The sequence below is a fragment of the Plecotus auritus genome, assembly GCF_963455305.1.
Source record: "Plecotus auritus genome assembly, chromosome: 6".
Classification (NCBI taxonomy): domain Eukaryota; kingdom Metazoa; phylum Chordata; class Mammalia; order Chiroptera; family Vespertilionidae; genus Plecotus; species Plecotus auritus.
In genome coordinates, this window is record NC_137773.1 from 81,086,596 (window position 1) to 81,110,784 (window position 24,189).

At 51.3% G+C, this 24,189-nt stretch overlaps 1 protein-coding gene across 1 annotated transcript in view; it reads left to right on the plus strand.

Annotated features, from left to right (window-relative positions):
- The first annotated feature begins 204 nt into the window (after positions 1 to 204).
- SCARA5 (scavenger receptor class A member 5) overlaps positions 205 to 24,189 on the plus strand; it is a 117,446-nt gene continuing 93,461 nt past the window's right edge. The window contains exons 1-2 of the mRNA XM_080672607.1: positions 205 to 598; positions 3,630 to 3,747. Of these exons, the coding sequence (XP_080528733.1) occupies positions 3,636 to 3,747 (112 nt within the window). The 5' untranslated portion in view covers positions 205 to 598; positions 3,630 to 3,635. The remainder of the gene's footprint in view (positions 599 to 3,629; positions 3,748 to 24,189) is intronic.

Consider the following 24,189-nt stretch of genomic DNA (forward strand, 5'->3'; position numbering starts at 1 on the left):
CAGGTCCACCTGCCATTTCCCTAGACGATTTCCAAAAAGTACTTTGAGCAGGGCCTTTAGAATAGGCACATGAAGACCAAGGCTGACTCGGCTGCGCTGGACCTAGCAGCCATCCCCGAGTGGGCTGTAATGCCAAAAGTGGCCACCAGAGGGGGGACGTGTTCCAGACCCCAAGGTGGGCCTCCACAATTGCTCCAAAAAACTTTGCATTTAAAGACTGGCCGCCAGAGCAGCTGCAGTTCACATCTCAGTCCGTACCTAGCAGAGCGGCCGGTGCCTCCACAGAACATCTCCCGAGCACTGCCCTCGCTGAACGAGGCGAGGCACCCAGACAGGGCTCCCCAGCCCCAGGCCTCCACTCGGGCACAAAGCTGAGTCTTGCCTCCTGACTTGATCCTCCTGGAGAAGTGACCCCAAGACAAGTCACTGGGCATCCCTACAGCCTCTTCCTATGATTGGTTCTGGATTTGGCTGGCTGTGGGGACAGGCTCCCAGGGGCTGCCTGAGTCTCAGTGCGGCGGTAGCAGCCACCTCTCCAGCCACCATGGGTGCCCGGAACTGAGGGGACAGCCTCTGCAGCCTCAGTGGAGGCCCTAAGGTGAGTCTTTATCACTTTGACACTAACTTTGTCCCAATGTCTGACAGTGGGAGGACACGGTGTTCAGGGATCCTCAGGCTGTGGAGCATGGAGGTGCCAGCCCCAGGTGGGAAGGCCCCCATGGCAGGCTGAGGAGATCCACGGGGCCCTGGTCCAGCTGTCTGCACTGGTGACTGTGAGTCTACATTTGGGTGCCAGAGGAAGCTATTGCCTGAGGGACAAGTATTCCAGGTGCGGGACACTGCTCCAGAGCCTATTCAGGGAGCAGATGGTATGGGCGACAGTCTCCCTACATGTGCAGAGTGTGTGCGCCTGTGTCTGTGCGTGTGTGTGTGTGTGCCTGTGTCTGTGCATGTGTGTGTGTGTGTGTGTGTGTGTGTATGTGTATGTGTCTGTGCACACGTGCCTGGTGGTGGGATATATATGAAGGGAGAGCTTATTTATAAAACATCTACACCTTTCCAGCTTGGGGTTGTGATTGAGGTTAACTAAGTATAGTTAAGGAGGAGAGGGTTTCAGACCCACTTAGGGATCCACTCTCCAGAGAGGGCCACATGACATTTAGGAATCCAACTGTCCATGCAGCATGAGGTGCTGGGTCCCAGACACACCCTCTTTGCAGCAACAAGCAAGGCTCATGCCACTCCCTCGGCAGGAAGAATTGATCGAGTCCTTCTGCTGCCTGGAGAGGGACTCTGAGAGTCGGGGTCCGGATCTTAGCTCTGGCCCGCATTCACAATCGCCTTTGCAAAGGGCACAAACGGCATTGATCCTGACACTCTCAAGGCGGCAGGGAGGCCTCAGGAACCTGCAGACCCTCCTAGCTGGCTGCTTGGCAGAATCAGAATTTGCTGAGGGCTGATGGCTCTGCCACCGACTTCCTGTGTGCCCTTGTTCGTAAAGCCCATCCACGTTCACTGTCCCACATGAAGCTCTCGATAACCGAGTGGCAGGCAGATGTGCTTCTCCCCATCACAGAAAGGACGGCCTGAGGCTGCACGAGCTCAGCTGATTGGGCCAAGTTCCCGAGTAATAGGAGTGGAGCCAGGATAGGACCCCGTGTCTGCTGGCCTGCTCAGAGCGCCTGGGGTGGGGCTGTGGATGGCTGAGAGCCTCAGCTCTAAAATGCACCATCAAATAAAATAAAATGCACCAGCAAGACACTCTAAGAGGTAAAGTGGGGGAGGAAAGCCCCACTCTGACTGGCAACACAGAGGTCCGGGTTCCTTGGGCTTCCTCCGCAGGGCACCTGGGTGTCCACACCCCCCATGTTTCCAAGGCCCTCGTCCCCTCCCTTCCAGCTGTCAGAGCCTCTCCTTGCCCTCAGAGCCCGCCTGTCCCCCTTAACTGACTCAGCTTGGGCCCTAAAGGTGGTCACCGACGGAGATGGCTAACTCTTCCAGGACAAAGCACTCTCGTGCTGAGCCAGTGCCCTGGGTGGGAAGCATTTGCGTGGCGCCTCACCCCTCCCCGACATCCTTGGTTCTTGCCTCTTTATGCCTCTGTGTATCTTTAAAATGGGAATGACAGACTGACACCACCCCACAGTGCTCCTGGGAGGATAGAGAGGCCCTGGGTGGCAAACAGACTGCAGTTCATGGGATGTATGCACACGTGAGGGTTTCGCTCTGTTATCACATAGTCAGTTAGCTGTACCTTGCCTGAGAGCACAAACTCGGCCCCAAGATGGCTCTAAGACCAAAGATGGAAGGGTCTAAAATAAAACGTGGTTTGAAAGAACATGCTTAGGTTTCGTTCCCAAGTAACAAACATTAGCAGAGCTGGATGAGCATCTGCAATCTCATCCCACTCACATCTGGCCTCCTGCTCAGCCAGCCCGTCTCCCCAACCAGCTCCCCAGGCTCCTGCTCCACCAGCTGAGGGGTGCGGAGGGAGCAGAGACAGGGCCGCCCTATGGACACATCCCACATAACAAGCAGTGCATCCTTGCTCTGGCCAGGAGCTGAGCACCAGAGGGGATGGTGAAAATGAAGATGGGGCTACGCGGCCCAAGCCCATCTCAACACCTCCCTCCAGCACGGCAGCTCTGGCTCTCTGCGACCCTGGGCAGGAGTGCCTGTTGCCTTTGGCCAGGAAAGGGTTACCACATGCAGAAGACACCGGCCTCCTGTTGCTGCTCTCCAGGATCCCCCGGAGGCAGAGGGAGGGGTGCCGCACACAGTGCTCTGAACTAGGGAGTTTCCCCTGCAGCTTAGCAGCAACGGAGCTGTTCAGGGGCCCAACTAGAGGCCTTTACTGGGTGGAGGACATGGATGGATGGAGGGTATCGGGAGACTAGCAAACTGGACACAACTGCAGCACAGAGAAGCTGGGGTAGGAGCTGTCTTGGAGCTCCGGGAAACCCCTGGTGCAGGGAAAAAAGACCATGGCAGAGATGTGGCTCCCCTCTGCCCCTTCTCCCACAGGCTGGAAGAAAGGCCTACAGAGACTGTGAACACCCTGATTGTGTGTGCATGTGTGTGTATGTGTGTGTGTGTGAGTGCATGTGTATGCGTGTAAGAGCATGTGTGTGTGTGTGTGCATACCTGTGTGTTGCATGCACACATGGGTATGCAGGAGATGTGGCATCTCATTACTTGAAAAGACAAGAGCAGAATCGGTTCTCTATCCCTCTGGCTGTCAGAAGGGCAGCTGTTTGGCAACTGCTCATTTATGGTCTCTTCTCAGCCCTGAAGTCAGGGGTCTCTGGAGGGTGCCAGCACCAGCTCAGGGCACCAGCCCCACAGAGAGCTGTTGAAGGAAGAAGACGGATTCCCACTATCAGAAAGGCTCAAAGGGCCTTGGCCTTCTGAAGCACTGAGGAAACTGGGGAAGGGGAATCGGAGTCCTAAGGTCCCTGTAGATGTCCCCAGTGGATGAGGACAGCAGCCCAGTGATCAGGCTCAGGGCCACAGGGTGGACACCTTGTTCTACCTGCTCGCTTCTGTTTCCACCTACAGTTTATTCTCTCTCTCCCTGCCTTCTCCCTCCCTCCTCTCTACTCTTGCTGCCTCTCCCGCTGCTGCTGAAGGACAGGATGGAGAACAAAGCCATGTACCTGAACACTGTGAGCGACCGCGACACCGGCTCCATCTTCGAGGAGCCCTTTGATGGCAGAAGCCTGTCCAAGCTGAACCTGTGTGAGGATGGTAAGTGCCTGCGGCTCAGTCCCGGGGTGAGAGATCTGCCCTGGGCCCCACACCCAACCTGGGCATTGCCCCAGGGTGTGGTGACCTCCTGCCCAATACTGCATATGTTGAACTTCATGCTTTGAAGGGTCATTTCCAAGTGTCTTCTCATTCATACATCTCAACAACTCTTTGTGATCAGCAAGATGAGGAGCTGGTTTACAAATGAGCTTATGGAGGCTGAGAAAAGCATTAGGGATAATCCAGCTCATCAGTCATAGAGGTCTCCTGACTCCTTTCGCCTCTCTCCGCTGAGTGAGTGAGACTGCGGTCAGAAAAAGACACCTGAAATAATTAGCCTGGACCCTCTCAGGTTAGGAGCCAACAATCCATTTCCAGAAGCCTGCCTCCTGGGTATCCAGCACAGAGCTCAATACTTAGTAGGTGCTTTGAATAAATTGCTGCATGAATGCACACTCTTCTCTTTGCATTGAGTGCAGGAGTGGAGAGCCTCCTCCCCACATCAAAGATGAATAGAATGAAGCTCACAGAAGAGTGATAATAGATAATAGAGACAGTCTGTATTAGTCAGGTTCTCTAGACAAACAGAACTGGTGTGATATAATGTGAGGAATTGACTCACGTGGCTATGGAGGCTGAGAAGTCCCACCATCTGCCATCTACAGGCTGGAGACTCAGGAGAGCCGGGGTGTAATTCAGTCCAAGTCCGAAGGCCTGAGAACCAGAGGAGTCAGTGGTATAAATAGCATTTTGAGGGCTGGAAAACATGAGGTGAGATGTCCCAACTCAAGCAGTCAGGCAGGAAACAAAAAGCAAATACCTCCACCCTTTTATTCTAACTCAGGTCCTCAACTGATTGGATAAGGCCCACCTACATTAGGGAGAGCAGTCTGCTTTACTGAGCCCACCAATTCCAAAGCTAATCTCATCCAGAAACACCTTCCAAGACACACCCAGAAATGATGTTTAACCTGGGCACTGTCATGGCACAATCAGATTAACACAAAACTAACCATCATGTGGGCCTTTTTTCAAGCACATGTTCATTGTGCTTCACTCTGCTAGCCGCCTCTGTTGTGAAATCACTCAAAATAGAAATGACTCTCCTTCATGCTCCAAGCCTGTTTTTTCTCCCAAAAGGTGCTAAGTGTAGGAAGGGAAGCTGCGTGGCTTAGAAAGCAGCCATTGAGGACAGTCTCAGCCGGGAGAGAAGACAAGGCAAATTTGGGCTTGTGACCAATACACCCCCTCATGCTGCCCTAGTCAACTGCCCACCATTACATCTCTTCCTCTGGATCCCAGGCAACAAACATATTTTGAGAACCCACAATGTGTCAAGCTATTGGTTAGGTGCCAGGACACTCCCATGAGAAGTTAAACCATCCTTGCCCTCAGAGCCTTTATGATCCCAGTGGAAGAGACTGGCATGTGGAGGATTACCCAACATATAAATTAGGCAAAAATATGTGTGATTATTGAAGTCAAGCAGGGAGAAGCCTTTCAGGAATAGGCCTTAAAGGTTGAATACAACTTTCTAAGAAAAGAGGTAGGTGGGGAAAGTATGACTGGCTGAGCTGCACTAAGCCAGGCCAGTGTTTCTGTCAGGTTAATGCCACCCGGGAAGAGAGGAAGGACTGGGGCCACTCGGTCACTGGCCAGGCTCAGCATGTCCCCACCAGCACATCAGCAAAGGCCAAGTTGGTTTTTGTATCCCTGCTCCAGCCCTCTTTCCATAGGCCTATCAGTAGGGAGGCCTGGTTGAGCAAAAGAGAACTGTGGTCCAGCACAGTGGTGGTGACTGAAGGACCACCAGGCCCAGCCTGGGTCCCAGTGTGGGAAGGGCAGGGTGGGAGACCCTAGGGAGAGAAGAGGCCTGGGGTTGGAAGTGCCACTGGACCATCATACCCTTTTCCTCGTACCTTATCCTACTCTCCATTTTCCTGAACCCCAAATTAAAAAACAAAGATTACTGGGACCAGGGGATTGAAAAATAATAGTAACCCTAGCCACTGTGCATTCCAGTCCCACCCCTTAGCCATGGGGAGATCTGATCAGAGCAAGTCTCCTCAGGGGCAATCTGAGGCCCAGTACCCCATAAAATATGGACAGGACAGGTTGGAAGATGTGGGATCGAGATTGACTCACCTCTCCCAGAGCATGTGAACTGACCAAGGTACATCCCATCTCTGGGCCTCAGTGTCTCCATCTGCCAAGTGGGGGCATTGGGGTGTCTCTGAGGTGCTATCTAGCTCTAACACTCTGTATATAGAGAAGGTTTGGTCATTGCATTTAGGGTGTGGTCCTTTTAAAACCTAAGCTGGGACATGATGCTACCCTGAGCAAAACCAGGCAAAGGCTCCCACCTCAATGGGAGTAAAAACCCAGGCGCTGACCTGACGGAGGAAGCTGACTTTCACATTGAATGTGCTGGCAATGACCACCAGGGCCTCTGCTCCCCAGAAGGTTGCTCCCCCAACCAACTCAACTCACTCCCTCACCTCCTTCCAGTCTTTGCTCAAATCTCACCTTCCCCAGTAGGCCTTCCAGTCTCCCCTACACTCTGACCTCTTTTTCTGCATAGTCTTATGTCCTTCTAAAATTACATTGTAATTTTCTAATTGATTGCGTTTATCATTCACTGTCTGTTTCTCATGGGAAGAACAGATTGGACAAGGGCAGCATCTCTGTTTTGTTCACTGATGTCTCCCAGCCTGGCACATAGTAAGTGCTCACTAAGTATTTGTTGAATGAATGAATGAATGAATGAGCTAAAACAGGGTCCTTGAAAGTTAAAGGTAGCCAAACAAATGCTTTCTAAATCTGAATTCCAAATCATCTGGGTCTCCCCCACTCTTCATTCCTAGATGCCAGGTGTGAGGTGGGGGGACACAAGGAACCCCAAAAGACTAGAGTGTTGAGATGCAGCCAGCTACCTAAAGCTTGTGGGTTCCTTTTCTTCCCCTGTCCCCTTCCCTTTTGTTTATAAGAGGAAAATGATGGGCTCTGACTTGGGGAAATTCCAGCCAGATTTGATCTGTTTTCCCAGGATTTTGATTTTTCTTGATCCTCATCCCTAGAGAGTGTAACAGGAGAGGGAAACGAAGGGTGGGGCTGGTGGGAAGGGGGGTGTAAGTTGATGGGAAAGAAGACAGAGGGCAGAGGGAGGACAGGGAGGGAGAGCCCAGCCACTCATGGGCCTTGGTGGAATTAAAACGGTACTGTCTGGTGGGCCTCACAGGGGTCCACGTCCTTTCCAGATTCTTCCCTTAAAGGTAGGGAGGTGGGGAAGAGTGGAGGTGCCTCTTCTTGGCCCTGGGGATACTGGGATCTGGGGAACAAGGTTGCAAAAATGCAGCCCGGATATAGGGTATGACTTGGACTTCAATGCAGGTGGGACTTTAAAGAGGTCAGGGGGCAAACGTGTTATTTCACAGGTCACACACTGACAGCTTTCCCTCCCCTCTTCTGCTCTCCTTCCTTTTCCCCTCCCACCCTGCCTTTATCCGTCTCCTTTCCACTTACCAGGTGAGCAGGGAAGGTGAGGACTGCTCAGTGCCTGGGTTCCTCTGCCCCCTCCAGGAGAAGCCACCTCGCCCCACTCCTGCGTCCTCCAAGGCTCCCTCCCACACCCCACTCTGTGACTCATCGGGACCTCTCCCTTTTCTGCACCCCTCGTGTTCGTGTTCGTGTTCGGGGAACCTCTCGGGACCTGCCTCCTTCCTGTGTCTGAGCTTTCAGCATCCCCAGTGGAGCCCCCTGGTGATGGGAAGGCCCCAAGGGCAGGACCCCCTCACCTCCATGTCTCCACCTGCAAAGCATTGGTTGCACCTGCTTTGCTGGACGAACATGGAAGGAGTAACTGCAGAATTAGGCCTCCAAGGTCCTTTAGCCAGGCCTCCTCTGGCCTCGATGCCCACTTCACCTCCCTTTGAAGAGAAACCCCACAGGGACCTGCTGGGCCTGCTCCCCCTTGCCTCCCTCCTCTCTTCTTCCCCCCTTCCTCTCCGTCCCCTCTCACCTTCCCCGTCCTTTCTTGCTGGCCTGTGTAGCCACAAGCCTCTCCAGTCTGGCGCCAGGAGGCGGACAGGGAGGAGGCCTAGGCGGGGTGGTGTTTGGCTGGGTCCGGCCCTTTCTGAGGGTCAGAGAGAGGCGTTAGTGTCAGAAAAATATTGCAGTCAGCTCACCCCGCAGCCTCAGACCCTCCACCACACTCGTGGCATCATCCACTGGCCACAAATGGAGGCTCGCAGAGGTAATGAGTTACACATGTTCCTGGCTGCGCCTGGACGCCTGCTTGCTGAGTTTAGGGCCCGAGCTCCCCGTTCCGGTGTTCCTTCCCCATAAAGTGAAATTATTCTCCCAGGGGAACTCTCACTTCTACTTTCTCATCAATCAAATCTTCCCCGTTCATCTGGCGCAGACAAGGGCTGCTGGGCAGCTGCCCAAGGGGAGGAGTGGACTTCCTGGGAGGGTCTGCCTGGGGCCTCGCGGAGGGTCATTGCCCTCTACAGGTTGGAGAAATGGGCACTGAAGCAGGAGATGAGCAGGGAGTTAACTCGGGCAGCACCAAGATGCTCCCCGGTTCTGTCCCTGTGAAACCAGAGCAGAGCGCGAAGCACGGCTGGATACACGTGTGGTCACTGGGGGTGGGTCCTGCGTCTCTCTGCCCATAGGACCATCCTGGTCACTGGGGGTGTGTCCTGGGTCTCTCTGCCCATAGGACCGTCCTGGTCACTGGGGGTGGGTCCTGCGTCTCTCTGCCCATAGGACCGTCCTGCCACAAGATGGGGAACAGCCGGGACGGGGCAGGAGCCCAGACTTGGAAGTTTGGCAGGTCTGGGCTGAATCCATAGATGGAGTGGCTGTGGGCCTTGGGCTTGGGGCAGGGTGTGTTCTGCTTGCCCCTCCTTCCTACTTGCCACCATTGGGCTCGCTCTCTGCCAGGCCGGGGTTGGCTACTGGGGAGCTGCCCTGAAAGGAGATGGGAAGACAGAAGAAAGGGAGGTTGGGGTATCTACTTGTCCATCTCCTGCTCTATGGAGTCACCTCAGGCTGCTGTGTCCTTCCCCCCAAGGTCATAGCTCCTAGTGAGCCACCCTCTCCACACTGGCTTTCTCTGACCGTGGGCCCCTCCTTGACCCTGGGGCTGGGGGTGGTTACAGCCCAAGGACACCACTCCAACCCTGTGGGCTTCTTACACCCTGACCACTCCCTTTATTAAACCCTGTAGTTCCTAGTTTGAGTGGGCCATCTGCTTCTCTGGCCCTCTAGCCCTCAGTGTCCCCATCTGCAAAATGGAAATAATATTACTCACCTCACGGGAGCACTGGGGAAATCAGGTGGCATAACTCACGTAAAGCGCCTCATGCACAGTTGACACTCAAAACACAGGTGTTTCACCTCCCTGACCTTTGTGGGGGCGGGGGGGGGTTCCTGCCAATCTTGGGAACTCGGGGAGAAAGGAGAGGGAGAGATGAGGAGGAGAGTCAGGAGCAGCTGCCACCCAGGGTCTCCCGGGAAACACCCACGCCACTTCCCAGGGACCCCGGCCTGGCGCTAACCTTCTGCTAGAGAAAGCACTGTTTCTGCCCTGGCCAGTGTGACTCAGTTGGATGAGTGTCTCCCGTGCATTCAAGGGTCACCAGTTGATTCCGGGTCAGGGCACATGCCCAGGCTGCAGGTTCAATCCCCGGTTGTTGGGGTGTGCGGGAGGCAGCCAACTGATGCTTCTCATTCACATCGATGTTTCTCTCCCTCTCCCTTTCTCTCTAAAAATCAATAAAAACTTATTAAAAAAAAAAAAAGCACTGTTTTAGTTAATGAACTTCCTCATGAAGCCTAGATAGATACCCAAGGAAACGGAGCAAGTTCTTTCAGTCCAAGTTCTCAGATAGTAGAATCTTTAGGGATAGCCTGGGTCCTGAGGGCTCCGGGCTCTGTGGTGTGCATGAGGCTGGCGACTCCCACCCCCACCCCGATCAGAGCAGTTGGCTCCCAGAGGCTCTCCTGAGGTTTGCTACCAGAGGGGTCGAGGGATGGGTTTCATTGTCCCTGACTGGAGCCTGGTGTCTTGCAGAGGGGACAGGGGACAGGAGCCCAGACACCCAGAGAGCTCCTTCCACATTGGCGGTGTAACAGGAGCCTCTGCCTTCTTCCTTCACCCACGCCCCCATCGCTAAACTGTGCCGTGTTCTATGCGGCATTACTCCAGGAGTTGGGACTGTGAGGATGGCTTTGAGGGGAATGCTATTGTCCTGGTACCCTCTGGGGTGGGGGACTGAGAGGAGGACTTGCCATGACAGCAGGGCCCTAGGTGGGAAGGGGGCTTCAGGAGATACCCTGAGTGGAGGTGTGATGAGTCAGGTCATGGCTATTCTTCATTGTACCCCCATTTCTCCCCACCCAGGGACCTTGCTTCCTGGTCCCTGCCCTTCATTCCCTTGCTCATTCCTTCCTTCATTTTTTCCTCTTCATCTTTCAATAAGAAAGGTGCTTTTCAGGCACCCTGCAGGTGCCACCCACTGGCTGTGGGCATCGAGGGCCGCAGGAGGTACAAGACAAGGCCCTGTCACCATCTAGCTAGCCTGTCCCCCTCTCTCCTCCTGCCCTCCCTACTGCCCACCAGCTCAAGGTTGGTCCAAACACAAAGCTGACCTACAGGTGGTCCAGCAGGAAGGACATTCAGGACTTGGACCACATACAGCCTCACTGCCCCATGAGTATTGTTGCAGCCCTTCAGTCTGTCTGGTTCTACCCTGGGACACACTCATGGCTATTTAGCTCCTCCACATTCTGGTTCTGTGTCTCCAGGTCAGTGGGCTCCACTCTTACCTCATTCCCAGGTTTATCCAGTGTCAATTCCTAGTGTCAGATGATAAGCAGCATGACTGAGGTCCCTTGAGTCTAGAAGCCCTGGCTCCTCTCTGCCTCTTTCCCAGGCCTCTGGCCCTGCCTCCCTGGCCCTTGTCAGCTGTCCATTCACACTTAGGCTGCAGCTTGAGCACCTGAGTCCTCTCTGGACTCTAAGTCCTTGAGGCCAAACACCTTGGCTTCATCTTCATGTTCCCAGCACTGTGTCTTGCAGATGGGGACAACTTTGCTTGTGGAATGACGAAACACATTCTTATTTGCCAGGATAAAGGAAGCTTAGAGACATAAGTTTAAGACAAATCAAAAGAACTGTGACTTCATTTATTGAAAGACTAGATGCCTGGTGCATGAAATTCGTGCACGGGGGGTGGGGGGTGTCCCTCAGCCCAGCCTGCACCCTCTCCAATCTGGGACCCCTGGGTCAGGGCACAAACGGGCAGTCGGACATCCCTCTCACAATCTAGGACTGCTGGCTCCCAACTGCTCGCCTGCCTGCCTTCCTGATTGCCCCTAACTGCTTCTGCCTGCCAGCCTGATCACCCTCTAACCACTCTCCTGCCAACCTGATTGATGCCTAACTGCTCCCCTGCCAGCTTGATTGCCCCTAACTGCCCTCCCCTGCAGGCCTGGTCACCCCTAACTGCCCTCCCCTGCAGGCCTTGTCCCCCCACAACTGCCCTCCCCTGCAAGCCTGGTCCCTCCCAACTGCCCTCCCCTGCTGGCCATCTTGTGGTGGCCATCTTGTGTCCACATGGGGGCAGCCATCTTTGATCACGGGGCAGCCATCTTGTGTGTTGGAGTGACAGTCAATTTGCATATTACTCTTTTATTAGATAGGTTTACTGAGCTTTGAGGTGCTGCTGATGAATGAAGGAATAAAGGTCATGGTTCCTGCCTTCAAGGGGCTTCAAATCCCCTGAAGACACAGACATGTGAGCAGACATCCTATCTAATAAAGAGGGATCCTATCTAATAAAGAGGGAATATGCAAATTGACCATCATGCTGTCACAAAGATGGCGGTGCTCATAGCCAAAAGATGGCGGTGCCCAGTCCCCTCAGCCCCACCGGAGTCCCCAGTCCTTTCAGCCCCACTGTGGGGGTGGCAGGTGCATGGTGCGGCTGAACCTGCCCTCAGCCCCCCAGCTGCCCAGGGCCAGCCCAAGGCGCAGGCAAGCCTCGGATGGCAGCTGCCCAGCTGCCCAGGACTGCCCGAGGCTCAGGTAACCAGGGCCAGGTGAGGCTTGCGCTGTCGGCAGTGGCAGCAGCAGAGGTGTGATGGGGGCGTCGCCTTCCCCTGATCGCCCGGTCGCTTCCCGCCCCTGAGGGCTCCTGGACTGTGAGAGGGAGCAGACCGGGCTGAGGGACCCCCTCCAGTGCATGAATTTTCATGCACCGGGCCTCTAGTTGCATTATAATTTGATTAATACTGAGAAGGAAGGACAAGCAAAGTGCAGTTAGAGGGGAGGAGAAGGAGCCCTCAGTCTGCCCTGGGGAGGAAGGAAGGCCTCCTGCAGGGATAGACACAGGAGCAAACTATCAGAGGGCAGGGCCCAGGGTGCCTGTAAGAAAGGGTAGGGAAGGACTTTCCAAGCCCAGGGAAGGAGCACTCGGGCTGAGGGAGGATAGCGATGGGAGGTAATAAACACTCACTTATCGAGCTCCGCCAGGCCAGGCCCTGCTCTAAGCATTTTACGAGTATGAGCTCATTTGATCCTCACATCAACCCAGTGAGATGAGTCTCGTTATGATCCCCAAGTGACATATGAAGGAACCACAGCACAGAGACCTGGTAACTTGCCCAAGATCATAGTGTTAGGAGGGATTGGTGTCTCAGTGCATTCAGGCTGCTGTAACACAGTACCATAGGCTGGGTGGCTGATAAGCAACAGAAATTGACTTCTCACAGTTCTGGAGACTGGGAATTCCAAGATCAAGGTGCCAGAAGATTTGGTATCTGGTGAGAGCCCACTTCATAAAAACTGTCTTCTCACTGTGTGCTCTTGTGGTGAAAGGGGAGAGGGAACTCTCTGGGGTCTCTTATAAAGGGACCAAAGTTTAGTCACTAAACCCATTCATGAGGGCTCCACCCTCGTGACCTAATCACCCCACAGAGGCCCCACCTCCTAATACCATCACACTGGGTGTTAGGTTTCAACATATGAATTCGGTGGGACATGAACATTCAATCTATAGCAATTGGAATCAGATTCACTGACTCTACAGCTCACACGCTCTTTTGTTAAATATTTTTTTATTGATTTCAGAAAGGAAGGGAATGGGGGAGAGAGATAGAAACATCAATGATGAGAGAGATTCATGGATGGGCTGCCTCCTGCATGACCCCCACTAGAGATCGAGCCTGCAACCCGGGCATGTGCCCTAACTGGGAATTACTAATAAACCAGTGATCTCTTGGTTCCTAGGTCAACATTCAACTGCCGAGCCAGCCACACCCGGCTGGGCAACAGTCTCAATTATATGAAGCTAAAGCCAAGTCATGAAAAGGTTTCCTGTGCCATGCATAGGAGTCAGGCTTCTGGAGACATTGGGAAGCCAGCAAATGGTTTCACAGAAGTGAAAGGTTAAGGTCTGATTTGCGTTTTAGAATCACTACTCTGGCTGCAGCAGGATGTTAGATCTTCCAGCAAAGCCATATCGTGGATCGGGTGGAGAGAAGCAAGAGTACAGTGGATTAGGTTTTGACCTGCAAGAGAGGACCCTTGTGCCTTGAATGCAGACTCTGATTTTAAGGCACCTGGTTATGAGGTTGAAAAAAGAATCAGTGGACTGGTAGAGGGTGTCTGGGGTCAAGTCTAGGTAGGATAATCCAGGTGAGAAAGGCTGGTGCCTCAGAGGAAGTGGAGGATGTGAGAGGTAACTCAGTTCTGGTTGTATACTTTTAGGTTAGAGCTGGCAAGCTGGTGAGGTGTGTGAAAACGAGGAGAGGCCCAAGGAAAGAGCTCTGGCTCACGCCATGCTGAGAGGTGTAAGAGGTTAGGGTAAGGAGGAGCAGCAAAGGAGACTGAGAAAGAGCAGCCAGGGAAAGAACAAGCAAGAAAGTTGAGCCCTGGAAGTGTATTGAGGAGGAAGGGGTGACCAACTGTGCCAATGCTGTGGAAAGGTCACATTGGAAGAGCAGTGAGTACTGGCCCATGGGCCGAGCCATTGGAGGTCAGTGGTGACCTGGTGTATTAAATACCACACGCACTGTGTGGCTTCAACAATAGACATGTATTTTCTCATAGTTCCAGAGGCTGGAAGTCCAATATCAATGTGTCATCAGGGCTTATTTTTCCTGAGATCTCTCTCCCTGGCTTGCAGACGGCTGCCTTCTTGCTGTGTCCTCACATGATCTTTTTTTCTGTGCACATGTGACCCTGCTGTCTCTCTGTGTGTCCAAAGTTCTCTTCTAATAAGGACACCCATCAAATTAGACACCCAGTCATTTTCACTTAATCACCTCTTGAAAGGCCCCATCTCCAAACAGAGTCACATTCTGAGGAACTGGGGATTAGGGCTTAAACATAGGGATTTTTGGGGAGGGGGGACACAGTTCAGCCCATCACACCTGGCAAGAGCAGTTTCTGTGAAGCTGGGTGGGAGGAGGCTGATTGGAGTGGATTCAGAAGAAAATGTGAGGAGAGAAATTGGAGGCAGAGGCAGTGGGTGTCTCAGTGCATTCTTTCGAGAAATTCTGTGCAAGAGGATAAACATGGAGGGGGAACAAAGGTCAAGGGAGATTTTTTGTTTTATTTTTTTAAGATGGAAGAAATCGCAGTATGGCTTATGCTGATGGAGCAATACCATGTGGAGGGAAATGTTGGTGAAGCAGAATTGCTGGAGTTAGGTCCCTGAATAAGTAGGAGAAGAAGGAATCTGTTGTGCAGTTGGGGGTGTTGGCTCAGCCAAGAGCACAAACAGTGCGACTACAGTGATAACAGGAAGGCAAAGTGTGGGGCCCTGGACGCGGGTCAATGGTTCCATTGTGGTGGGAACTTAAGGAAGCATTTCCTCATTGCTTCTGTGTTTTCAGTCAAATAGGAAACAGAATGTGAAGCAGGAGGAGGAGGCATGGAACAGGCATCTGGGAGTTGAGCGTGTGAATGGGCTAGAAACAGCTGGCCAGCCCGCTGGACAGGTGACCGGGCCCACCTAGTCCCGGTTTAGTGATCAGGTGCTTCAAGTCAGACCAATCAACATGGCAGCATGTTTTCTCCAGCTACGCTCAGCTATGCGAAGGAAGTGCAGAGTGGCAGAATTAAATCTAACCAGGGTTAGAGTGTTGCCACTGGGGTATGAGGAAGCTCGAGAGGGACAAGGGAGGGAAGGGTGGGTGTAGAGAGTGAATAACATAGATTACAGAATGTATATCGGGCCCTGAACAAGTTGCTCAGTTGGTTGGAGCATCATCAGGTACACCAAAGGCTGCATAGGAGGCAACTGATGGATGTTTCTCTTTCACAGAAATGTACAGGCTTGTGATGTGAGACCCCAAGCTGGGGAGTCTCTCTCTCTCCCTTCCTCTCTCTAAAAATCAATAAAAAAATAAACCAAAACATATCCTCAGAGGATTGAAAAAAGAATGCACATCGGATAAAAAGGGAAGGAAGGACTTGAGGGGGAGAGATGGAGGAAAGGTAGGCGGACCCATGGTTGTAGGTCCTGGTGAGGTCAGGCAGCACCGGATTCAGAGTTTGTGAGGAAGGGCAGCAGGACAGGTGCCTATAATAGGGGACTTTGAAATCGGGATTAAGAAAGAGTCCCGATTATTGGCAAAGCTGATAGAAATGTAATGTGAACCCCACCTGAAATTTTAAATGTTCTAGTAGCCAAGTAAAAAGGTAAACAGACACAGATGAAACTAATTTAGAGACAGTAATACATTTTATTTAACCTAATATAGCCAAAATATTATCTTTTTGATATGTAATCATTATAAAAAAATAATGGAGGTATTTATATCTTTTATTCTCATGCAGGGCCTTCAAAATCCAGTGTGTGTTTTGAATTTGGAGCCCATCTCATTTGGGGCCACATTTCAGGTGTGTCGGGATGGAGGTAAAATCAGGAGAGGAGAGGAGAGGAGAGGAGGTCAGGACTTAAACTGGAGGCTGAGAGAGAGAGCACAGTGAGCCCAGAGAGGGGGAGGGGAGCTGATGTCCCTTAGCAATGAGGAGAAATACAGTCTTGTGATGCGAGACCCTAAGCCGGCCAGTTTTAGGGAGAAGAGAGAGAGAAAATTCTGAAAGTAGCAACGAGTAGCAAAAAAACACACCCACCTTCTATATCCTTAGGCTGGTGGTATGAGCGTGTGAGTGAGAACCCACACTTGGGACCACAAAGGAGCAGGTTTCAGTTAGAATAAGGAAGTAAAAGAAAGGTTCTGCTCAGAGGTTGAAGAAATCAGGGATTTTGCAGAAGATTGGCTGGGAGGTCCAGGGGCCACGGTGGGGACGTTTCAGCAGTTGGGGAGGGAGATGGGGGTCAAAGGAGGATCCACAAGGCTATGTGGGGCTTAGAGTGGGTGATGGGGAATCCTGGGGCTTCTGGGACTGACGTAGACCAGGCTGAGGGTTCAGTGGGGCGCTCGGGCTGACATCGGGGCAGAGACTGATGGTGAGGCTGAGTTTGTGATAGGGGTCTTGTGAGAAGCGTAGGGAGTCCTAGGGATCCCCACTCCCTCCCGACAGTGGTATGTGGCCGGGGGGCTGCGGAGGGGGGTTGTCTTACAGCAGCAGGAGCTCTGGAGTTCACTTTGGCTCTTGTGAGGCAAGGAGGCCAGCGGAGGTGGTGGGAGGAGGGGCTGGGTCCATTAGAAGTGATTAAATAGAAGCGATAATAATACATGGCTCCCCTTAATTGAGCATGTGGCCAGAGTGACTCAGTGGTTGAGCGTCAGCCTATGAACCAGGAGGTCATGGTTTGATACCCGGTCAGGGCAAATGCCGGGTTGCAGGCTTGATTCCTAGTAGGGGGCGTGCAGGAGGCAGCTGGTCAATGATTCTCCCTCATCATTGATGTTTCTATCTCACCCTCTCCCTTCCTCTCACTGAAATCAATAAAAACATATATTTAAAAAAATTGACAGCAAGCACTGTGCTCAGCATTTCAATAAAATTTCCCCATTAAACCTCATTATACAGTACTAGAGGCCGAGTGCATGAATTTATGCATGGGTAGGGGGAGCCAATGAGGGTGGGGCCGGCCTGGGGCGGGGCTGGGGGCGATTGGCCAGCCGGCCCTGCCCCCAATCTGGGTGGAGGGGCCAATCGAGGGCAGGGCCACCTGGGGTGAGGGGCCACAGGCGGTTGGGGCCGAAGTGTGCATCATAGCTACCAGTCGTTCTGGTCATTCTGGTTGCTCTGTCTTTCTAGTCACTTGGCTTTTATATATATAGATTGTTCCCAGTTTGTCCATGAGAAGATGAAGTCTTAGGTGAAGTAAATTGCCCAAGGTCACCTTGCTAGTCAGAGGCAGAGCCTGGATTCAAAGCCACAGCTGCCTGATCCATAAACCCCACCCCTCTGCACAGCTCTTGCCCGCTCCTAAGTGCCAGGCCTGGAGTCCCTGGTGACCTTGAGGGGCTATGAGAACGGATTCTTGGAGTTTAGGGTTTCAGGGGTGGAGACGTTCTGGCAGATGATAAAGTTAGGGCGGGGCCGTGGGAATAAATGACTGAAAGGCAGGAGACAGACGGAATGAATTATTCTGAGGTGCCGCTGGCAGGAAATAGCTATAAACACAACTAGGTTTGGGGAGGATTGCTATGACAGGGTCTAACATGGCTTCTGGGAGAAGCTGGAAACACTAACCTCAAGGCAGAGAAATGCTCTACCCACCCCAGCGACCCTGCCCCCACCACCTCGTGGGGCTCTGGCCTCAAGTCTAATGTCCGTACGCAGGTTCAGCCCCTGTGAGGCCAGGAGGCCAGCGGAGGTGGTGGGAGGGGTGGCTGGGTCCGTTAGAAGTGATAATAATAGAAGCAATGATAATACATGGCTCCGTTTCATTGAGCACATAGCGCAGTGCCACGCTGGCCTGGCTCCCTACCCCACACACCTGGTTGCTGGTGACCAGGAAACCCAGCCAAGAGCTGAGGTGCCCATGATGGTGCCAGCCTTCTGCACGGCGTCACAAAGCCTGCCCGCTCCGGGGCACCATCTCTCTTCCTGCTGTCTGGTTTGAGATGCAGTGCAAGTCAGGACAACCTAAGGGGTTCATAGCAGGCAGACCCTTAGGAAGTCCTGTTGGGATGGTTACTCACCTTATGGTGGTGATCACATTGTAAGGCATACAAATGTAAAATCATTATGTTGTACACCTGAAGCTAATATGGTACTGTATGTCAGCTGTACTTTAATAAAATACATAAATTACTCCCCTTGGGGGCTGCAGGGAGGGGGCTGACCATTCACCTCCTCTCCTGACACCTCACTGAGAGTTAGAGCTTCTATCCTCTACAGGTCTCCTTTCGGGGGGGGGGGGGGGGCGGGGGAGCACAGGGAATCTGACTGATGGAGGAGGGACTAGGAAGATAGGACCTACTGGAAACTTGAAGGGGGCAGACAGCAGCCATCAGATCAGGAGCATCAGGTTGAGGAGGTCTAATGAGGACACGCTTCCCCAATGGAAGCCACACCTCCCCGTTCGAAGGTTTATGCCTGCTCTCCCCGAATGCTGCTTAATAGACGATTCACTCTTAAAAGTGTCTCTGTTTGAAAGTGATCGCAGAGTTTGTCCTTGAATAAAAATGAGCTTGATGTTGTCCCCTCCCCGGGGAGTTTTATGTCAGCATCTTGTTCTCCAGTGCTGTGAAGGCCTCGGTATACTCTCCCAACGGTAGGAATTCATCCCCAACCCTGACCTCTATTAAAAAGGAAATGTAATGGCATAAGTATTCTAAGCACTTCCAAGGGTGTCCAGGGGAGTTGCCTTAAGCATGTAGATTTATGTTGGGGATCATCACTGGGAGGGTGTTTACGGGCTCAAGGTGAGAAGGGGCTGTCTTGCCAGTGGGTGGCGCTGAGAAGAGCCTGCCTGCTTCGTGGACTCAGGGGGACAGCCTCAGGACCCTTGGCTTGCTGGGTGTGCCCTTCTCCCACCTTCTGCGAATGGCTCTCCTACGAAATCTGTGTTTAGTTATTAGTCTCATTTACCAACAAACAGCCAACAGATGTTAATTGAGCATCTGCTACATGCCAGGACCTGTGGGATCCAGAGATGAGTCTGGGAGCTGACTCTCAACATATCTATATTTTTTGTTGATTTATGGGTGCAGTTCTATTCACATTATTAGCTATGCCACCATTGCCATAATTTTTTAACAAAGCTCCATACATGATAACTGTTGGCGCCAGGTGACAGAGGTCCATCGTCTTCCATTAGATCCACTGAAATCCCTGCTTGGCTCAGTCTGCTCTGCCTTCTGTGCAGAGGGCGCCACGCAGGAGGCTTCTGAGCCTGCAGGCTTCAGGGACACTTGCAGTTTATTCCCATATAGTTGGCACAGGTTGGGATCTTAGGCGCCCTGTCTTCAAAACCAGATACTCAGATGGCCCTTCCAACTCAGTTGGTGGTAGAAGTTGGGGGAGTGAGACGGGGGGTATTAAATGTATCCATTCCTGCCCTGAGGATAGACCAATTAATCAAACCAGGCGCACAGGAAGATGGCGAGGAGGTGGCACTAGTGGTTTGGAAAGAGTAGGGTTTAAAGATGAAAATAAAATAGCTGAGCCCTGGCTGCCACACTGCAAACACATCTCTAGATGATTTATTTCCTCTGACAAGGGGCCAGGAGAGGAATTGGGAGTCTTTTTCAGAGGGGTCCAGGGTCACTCTGCAGAAGGAGAGTCTTTGTCCTGAATTTAGGCAGAACCTTTAGCCTGCTGTTATCTGGGTCCCTCTGCATGAAGACAGCATTTCTTCCAATTCATGCACTGTCCATGTTGGGCAAGTGTGGGCATCTCCTGCCAGCCCCAGGACACACTTCTTCTTCCTGGGGACACCCTGGCTCCTCCCTTCCTTCCAGGTGGCAACGATGGGCCAGCTCACCTTGACTGCCCTCATCTCCCCTCCCACCTGGCTTTCTCTCCACCCCTCAGCCCCAGCTGCACCATAATCTGCAGACCACCCAGACTCCCTCCTCCTCCTCTTTCCTCCTGCAGAATATAAACTCACAAGCCCTTGATTGTTTTCAAATTTGTTTTATGCAGAGTAACTTGGGAAATCAATAGGGGTTGAAAAAAATAAATACTACAGGGAAGTTGCAAAGTTGCAAGATGTCTCTAGAAGGCCCAGGAGAAACTGTTCTAGGTCATCATAACATCTAAAATGAATGAGCTCTGGCCGTCTTTCCTTCCATCCCCTCCCCCTTTCTTAGAACTGGATGTGGAAGGCTCAGACTCATCCAATCTTGCAGAAGACTGTGGTCTCCTTCGTCGGGTGCCCCCACCGGGGCCGTCTGCCTGGAAGACTCAGGTCTATGGTCCAACAAGGCAGAGATGACTGGTGTTCAATGTACCCCAGTGGGTGGTTCGGGACCCTCCCACATTCAGTTCGGATGAAACTGCAAGTGGGTGGCGGTCCTCTGCAGTGTCCCTGTCGCACTCCCTCCTCTTCCCTTTATTGGGGGAAAGTAAACAGAGGTCCCCATTAAAACCAGAAAGGGAGGGCAGCCTCAAGGGCAGAGGTTATTTGGGGCTGCATTATTACAAGGGACAATGTGAGTGGTGAGTAACCAGAGCGAGGGTGATGAAGTCAGCCTTTAGGGTTTTAAAAAGATTCTTGGATGTGAGGAGCTCTGTGGTCCCTTCCAGACCCAAAACCTTATCTCCACCTGCTGTTTACCAACTGTGGAATCAAAGAGAACAAAAAGAAAATGACTGTTTGTCCTCGGTAAAACTCAATTAGGTGACAGTTGAATCATTGCATCCTGTTTTCTAAGTTGTACAGACCCAGGTTGGTTGGAAATAAGTAAATAGCCACTCAGATATAGTTTGTGAGTTGGTGGTTGTTTTTTTAATGGGAGGGGGGAAAAAATCAAACAGATTAAGAACTTGAAAAGTTAGTTTGTCAAGGAAGGGCTAAATTAACGAAGGGGGTCGCTCCTGGTCTCACAGTCCGTGTGTGACAGCTGCAGGCTTTGAATCTACCTGCACAGAGCCCCAAACCCGTGCTAGTCCTCCTGTGGGAGTGTTAGGAAACCGGGACCCAGAGTTCCGGAGGCTCCCACATTAGCGTGGCATTGACATTGGGGGGTGGGGCATCTCCTGACTCATCCTCAGCTCAACTGTCTAGGGCTGAGTGGTTTTCAGATAAACTTTCCTTTTCTGGTCTTTAATCCTTGCTCCCAAGCATCTCCCCACCCTCCGCAGACAGTATTTGAGCAAAAGCTCTTTAGGGAGTACTCTTGTTCCCATGATTAAAAGGAACCCTTTGCTATTTTAGCCTCTGGGGATAATAAAATAGTTTGAGACAACCCCATTTTGAATGTATCTTATTAAAAAGAAATCAACATTTTAAAAAAATAAACCAAGCTCTGATAATAGCAACACGTTTCATTGATTTATCCAAGAATGTGTCTTCACCTTCTCTTTTGACATGACAAATGCCTTACTCCACAAACTGTGTACCTCTGTGCCACTGAAGTGTGATTTCATCATCGAACAAAATCAGAACGTCCAAGGCTGGGGCTCAGGCCTCAGGATGTCCAAGAAGTTCCAATATATGACGATGCTATGCAGCCAGGATTAAAGTGCCGGTGCAGTCCCAATGGCTTGCTCCCATGGTTTAGCTATCTGGGCACGAAGTGGCAATCCGAAGTCATGGGTGAGCAAGCAAAGCCAAAATTTTATTTACTTTTTTCAGACCAACATTTTGCACACAAAAAATAAATGTTTTTACAGCCAACAAAAATGTGTCAACTATTTGCGTAAGACAAATGTAAGAGATGATCTTCGCGGCAAAATTAAATGCCTTACACATGTCTTTGTTCTTGCAAAGAATGTTATTGCGGTTCCGCTGTGTGCTGGCTGCTGGGGTGAGAGAGATCAGGGAGACACACCCAGCCCCAGAGGACCCTTCAGACTCGTGGGGCAGATGGAGATGTAAACAGACACTTGTAAATAATGAAGTTACGGATAGAGGCGTGTACCAGGTCCCGACGTGGTTCTTTCCGTGGGACTTAATCCCTAATGTCTTACCTTCTAGCATATTCTAAACCTTGAACATCTAAAAAGTTTGGTTTTGCTTCTCTATAAGTAAAATCTCCTTGGAGAACATCAACGTTTTTCTCCCAAGTTGTCACTGAGCTGTGATTTCATGACTTTCCCTGAAGTCCGCGTTTCGCAAGTGTTTCTCACTACATACAACACAGTGGTACTCAAGAGGATGTGAAGTGACGCATGGGTGTAAATCTGTTATTTTAGTGGTTAGGTATTTATTTTCATGGGTAATAGGAAGATACTGTTTCCACTTACAATGATGCTATCAAGTTGCCTTCCCAAATAAATTCAAGTTTTAAAAATGTGGAGTGACAAAGGAAATCATAGCCCGGGGATGTGAAGCTCTGGTAAGAACACACAGGCCAGATGGGGATGGGTGCCTGGAGGCGGGAACACCATCTCTCTGACAGCTTCCCGCCCATCAGGAAGCATGTGCTCCCCGCTGAGATAAACATCGCCCAGCCTGGCACTGGGGACTTGTTCTGCAAGTCATTTGGCATTTTTTTTTTAATTTTATTATTATTTTTTTTAGTTTCCATTTACTCGCTTGGAGCCACTGACGTACCCTCTGCAGGCCTCCCGAGCCCCCTTCTCTTGGCTTTCTGATCTCCTGCAATGTCACCCGCATTTCTGGAGGCCACTGCAAGGTGGAAACGCCTTCCCCTTGACTCCCCTACATCTTGGTGGAGTTTGTCTTTGTTTCTGTTTTGTCTTTTTGTGCCATTTTCTCCCTCGATCTGGTCTTGTGTGTGACCGTGTCCACAAACAACTATGTTTAATAGCTAGCAGCCTCGTTTGGTGTTTTCTACAGAACGTTTCCCACATGGAGGAAGATAGCTTTCTTCTTAAAGTCACAGTTTTCCCATAGATCGCTGTACATCAGGTGATAAAGCTGGTGAGGAAGGCTAGTGGATTTCAGCCCATTGAGAAAGGCCTGTCCTTCACAGCCGGGCCGAGCTGCCGCATCCTCTATGCAGGCTCCGGGACCACCTACCTCCCAGCACAGAATGAAATGCCACACGGCTTGTGCCGTATCTCTCTTAAACACCATTCACACCCGTCTAATAGTTACCAGTTCACATGTCTTCTTCCCCTCAGCTGTGAGCACCCAAAGGGCAGTGGCCATATTTTAATTACTTGTTCAACAAATATTTCCTGAGTGCCTACTATGTGTGAGGCACTAGTCTGGGCACTGGGAATTTGCAAATGAGCAAAGTTTCTCCTGCGCATGGCTTGTTATCTTTGCATTTCCTAATGTCTAACGTAAGTGTATTAGTTACCAATTGCTGAATAACAAATTACCCCAAAACCAAGCAGCTTAAAACAACAAAAATTTATTGTCTCACCCAGTTTCAGAGGAATCCACGGGTGTGCGAGGAAAGTCACGATTTTGTTTAATTTTTTCACTTTAAAATTTTGTTCAGAAATATATTTATGTATAATACAATCTGGCAGGAGTCTGGGAGCAGCTTAGGCAGGTAATTCTGGCTCAGCATCTCTCATGGGACTGCCGTCAAGAGCTCAGCCAGGGTGGAGTCGTCCGAAGGCTTGATTTGGCTGCAGTGTCTGCTTCCAGGCTCACTCACATGGCTGTTGGCTGAAGGCCTCAGTTCCTTATCATGTAGCCTCTCCTCAGAGTGTTCATAACATAGCGGCTGGCCTCCCTCCAAATAATTGTTCCAAGAAAGAGAAAGAGTAAGCAAAAAGGAAGTTGCTGTGTCTTTTGTCTAATCTCAGAAGTGACACACCATCACTTCTACCATAGTCCATGGGTCACACAAACCAGTCCTGGTGCGATGCAGAAGGAGACGACACAAGGGGTCAGGGGCCATCCAGAGCCCTTGAAGGCTGTCTTCCACTGTAGGGCACTAGGTGGTGGGTGTTCAATAAATGCTTGTTAGAGTATTACCCCAAACAAGCCAGAGGTCAAAACCTCTACTTTAAAAAAAAATAGACTTGATTTTTAAAGCAGTTTTAGGTTTACATCAAAATTAGTGGAAAGTACAGGAAGTTCCCATATGCCCCACACCCCCACACAGGCACAGCCTCCCCTACTATCAGCATCTTTCAACACAGTGGTTACAATTTATGAACCTGCGTTGACACGTCATTCTCATCCAAAGTCCATAGTTTACATAAGGATTCACTCATGGTGTCGGACGTTCTATGGGTTTGCACAGATGTGCAATGACATGTATGCATTATTAGCGTCTCATACAGAATAGGTTCCCTGGACTGGAAGTCCTCTGTGCGCCACCTGTTGGTCCGTCCCTGCTCCCAAGCCCTGGCAACCACTCTCTTATTGCTGTCTCCATAGTTTTGCCTTTTCCAGGACTCCAACAGTATCT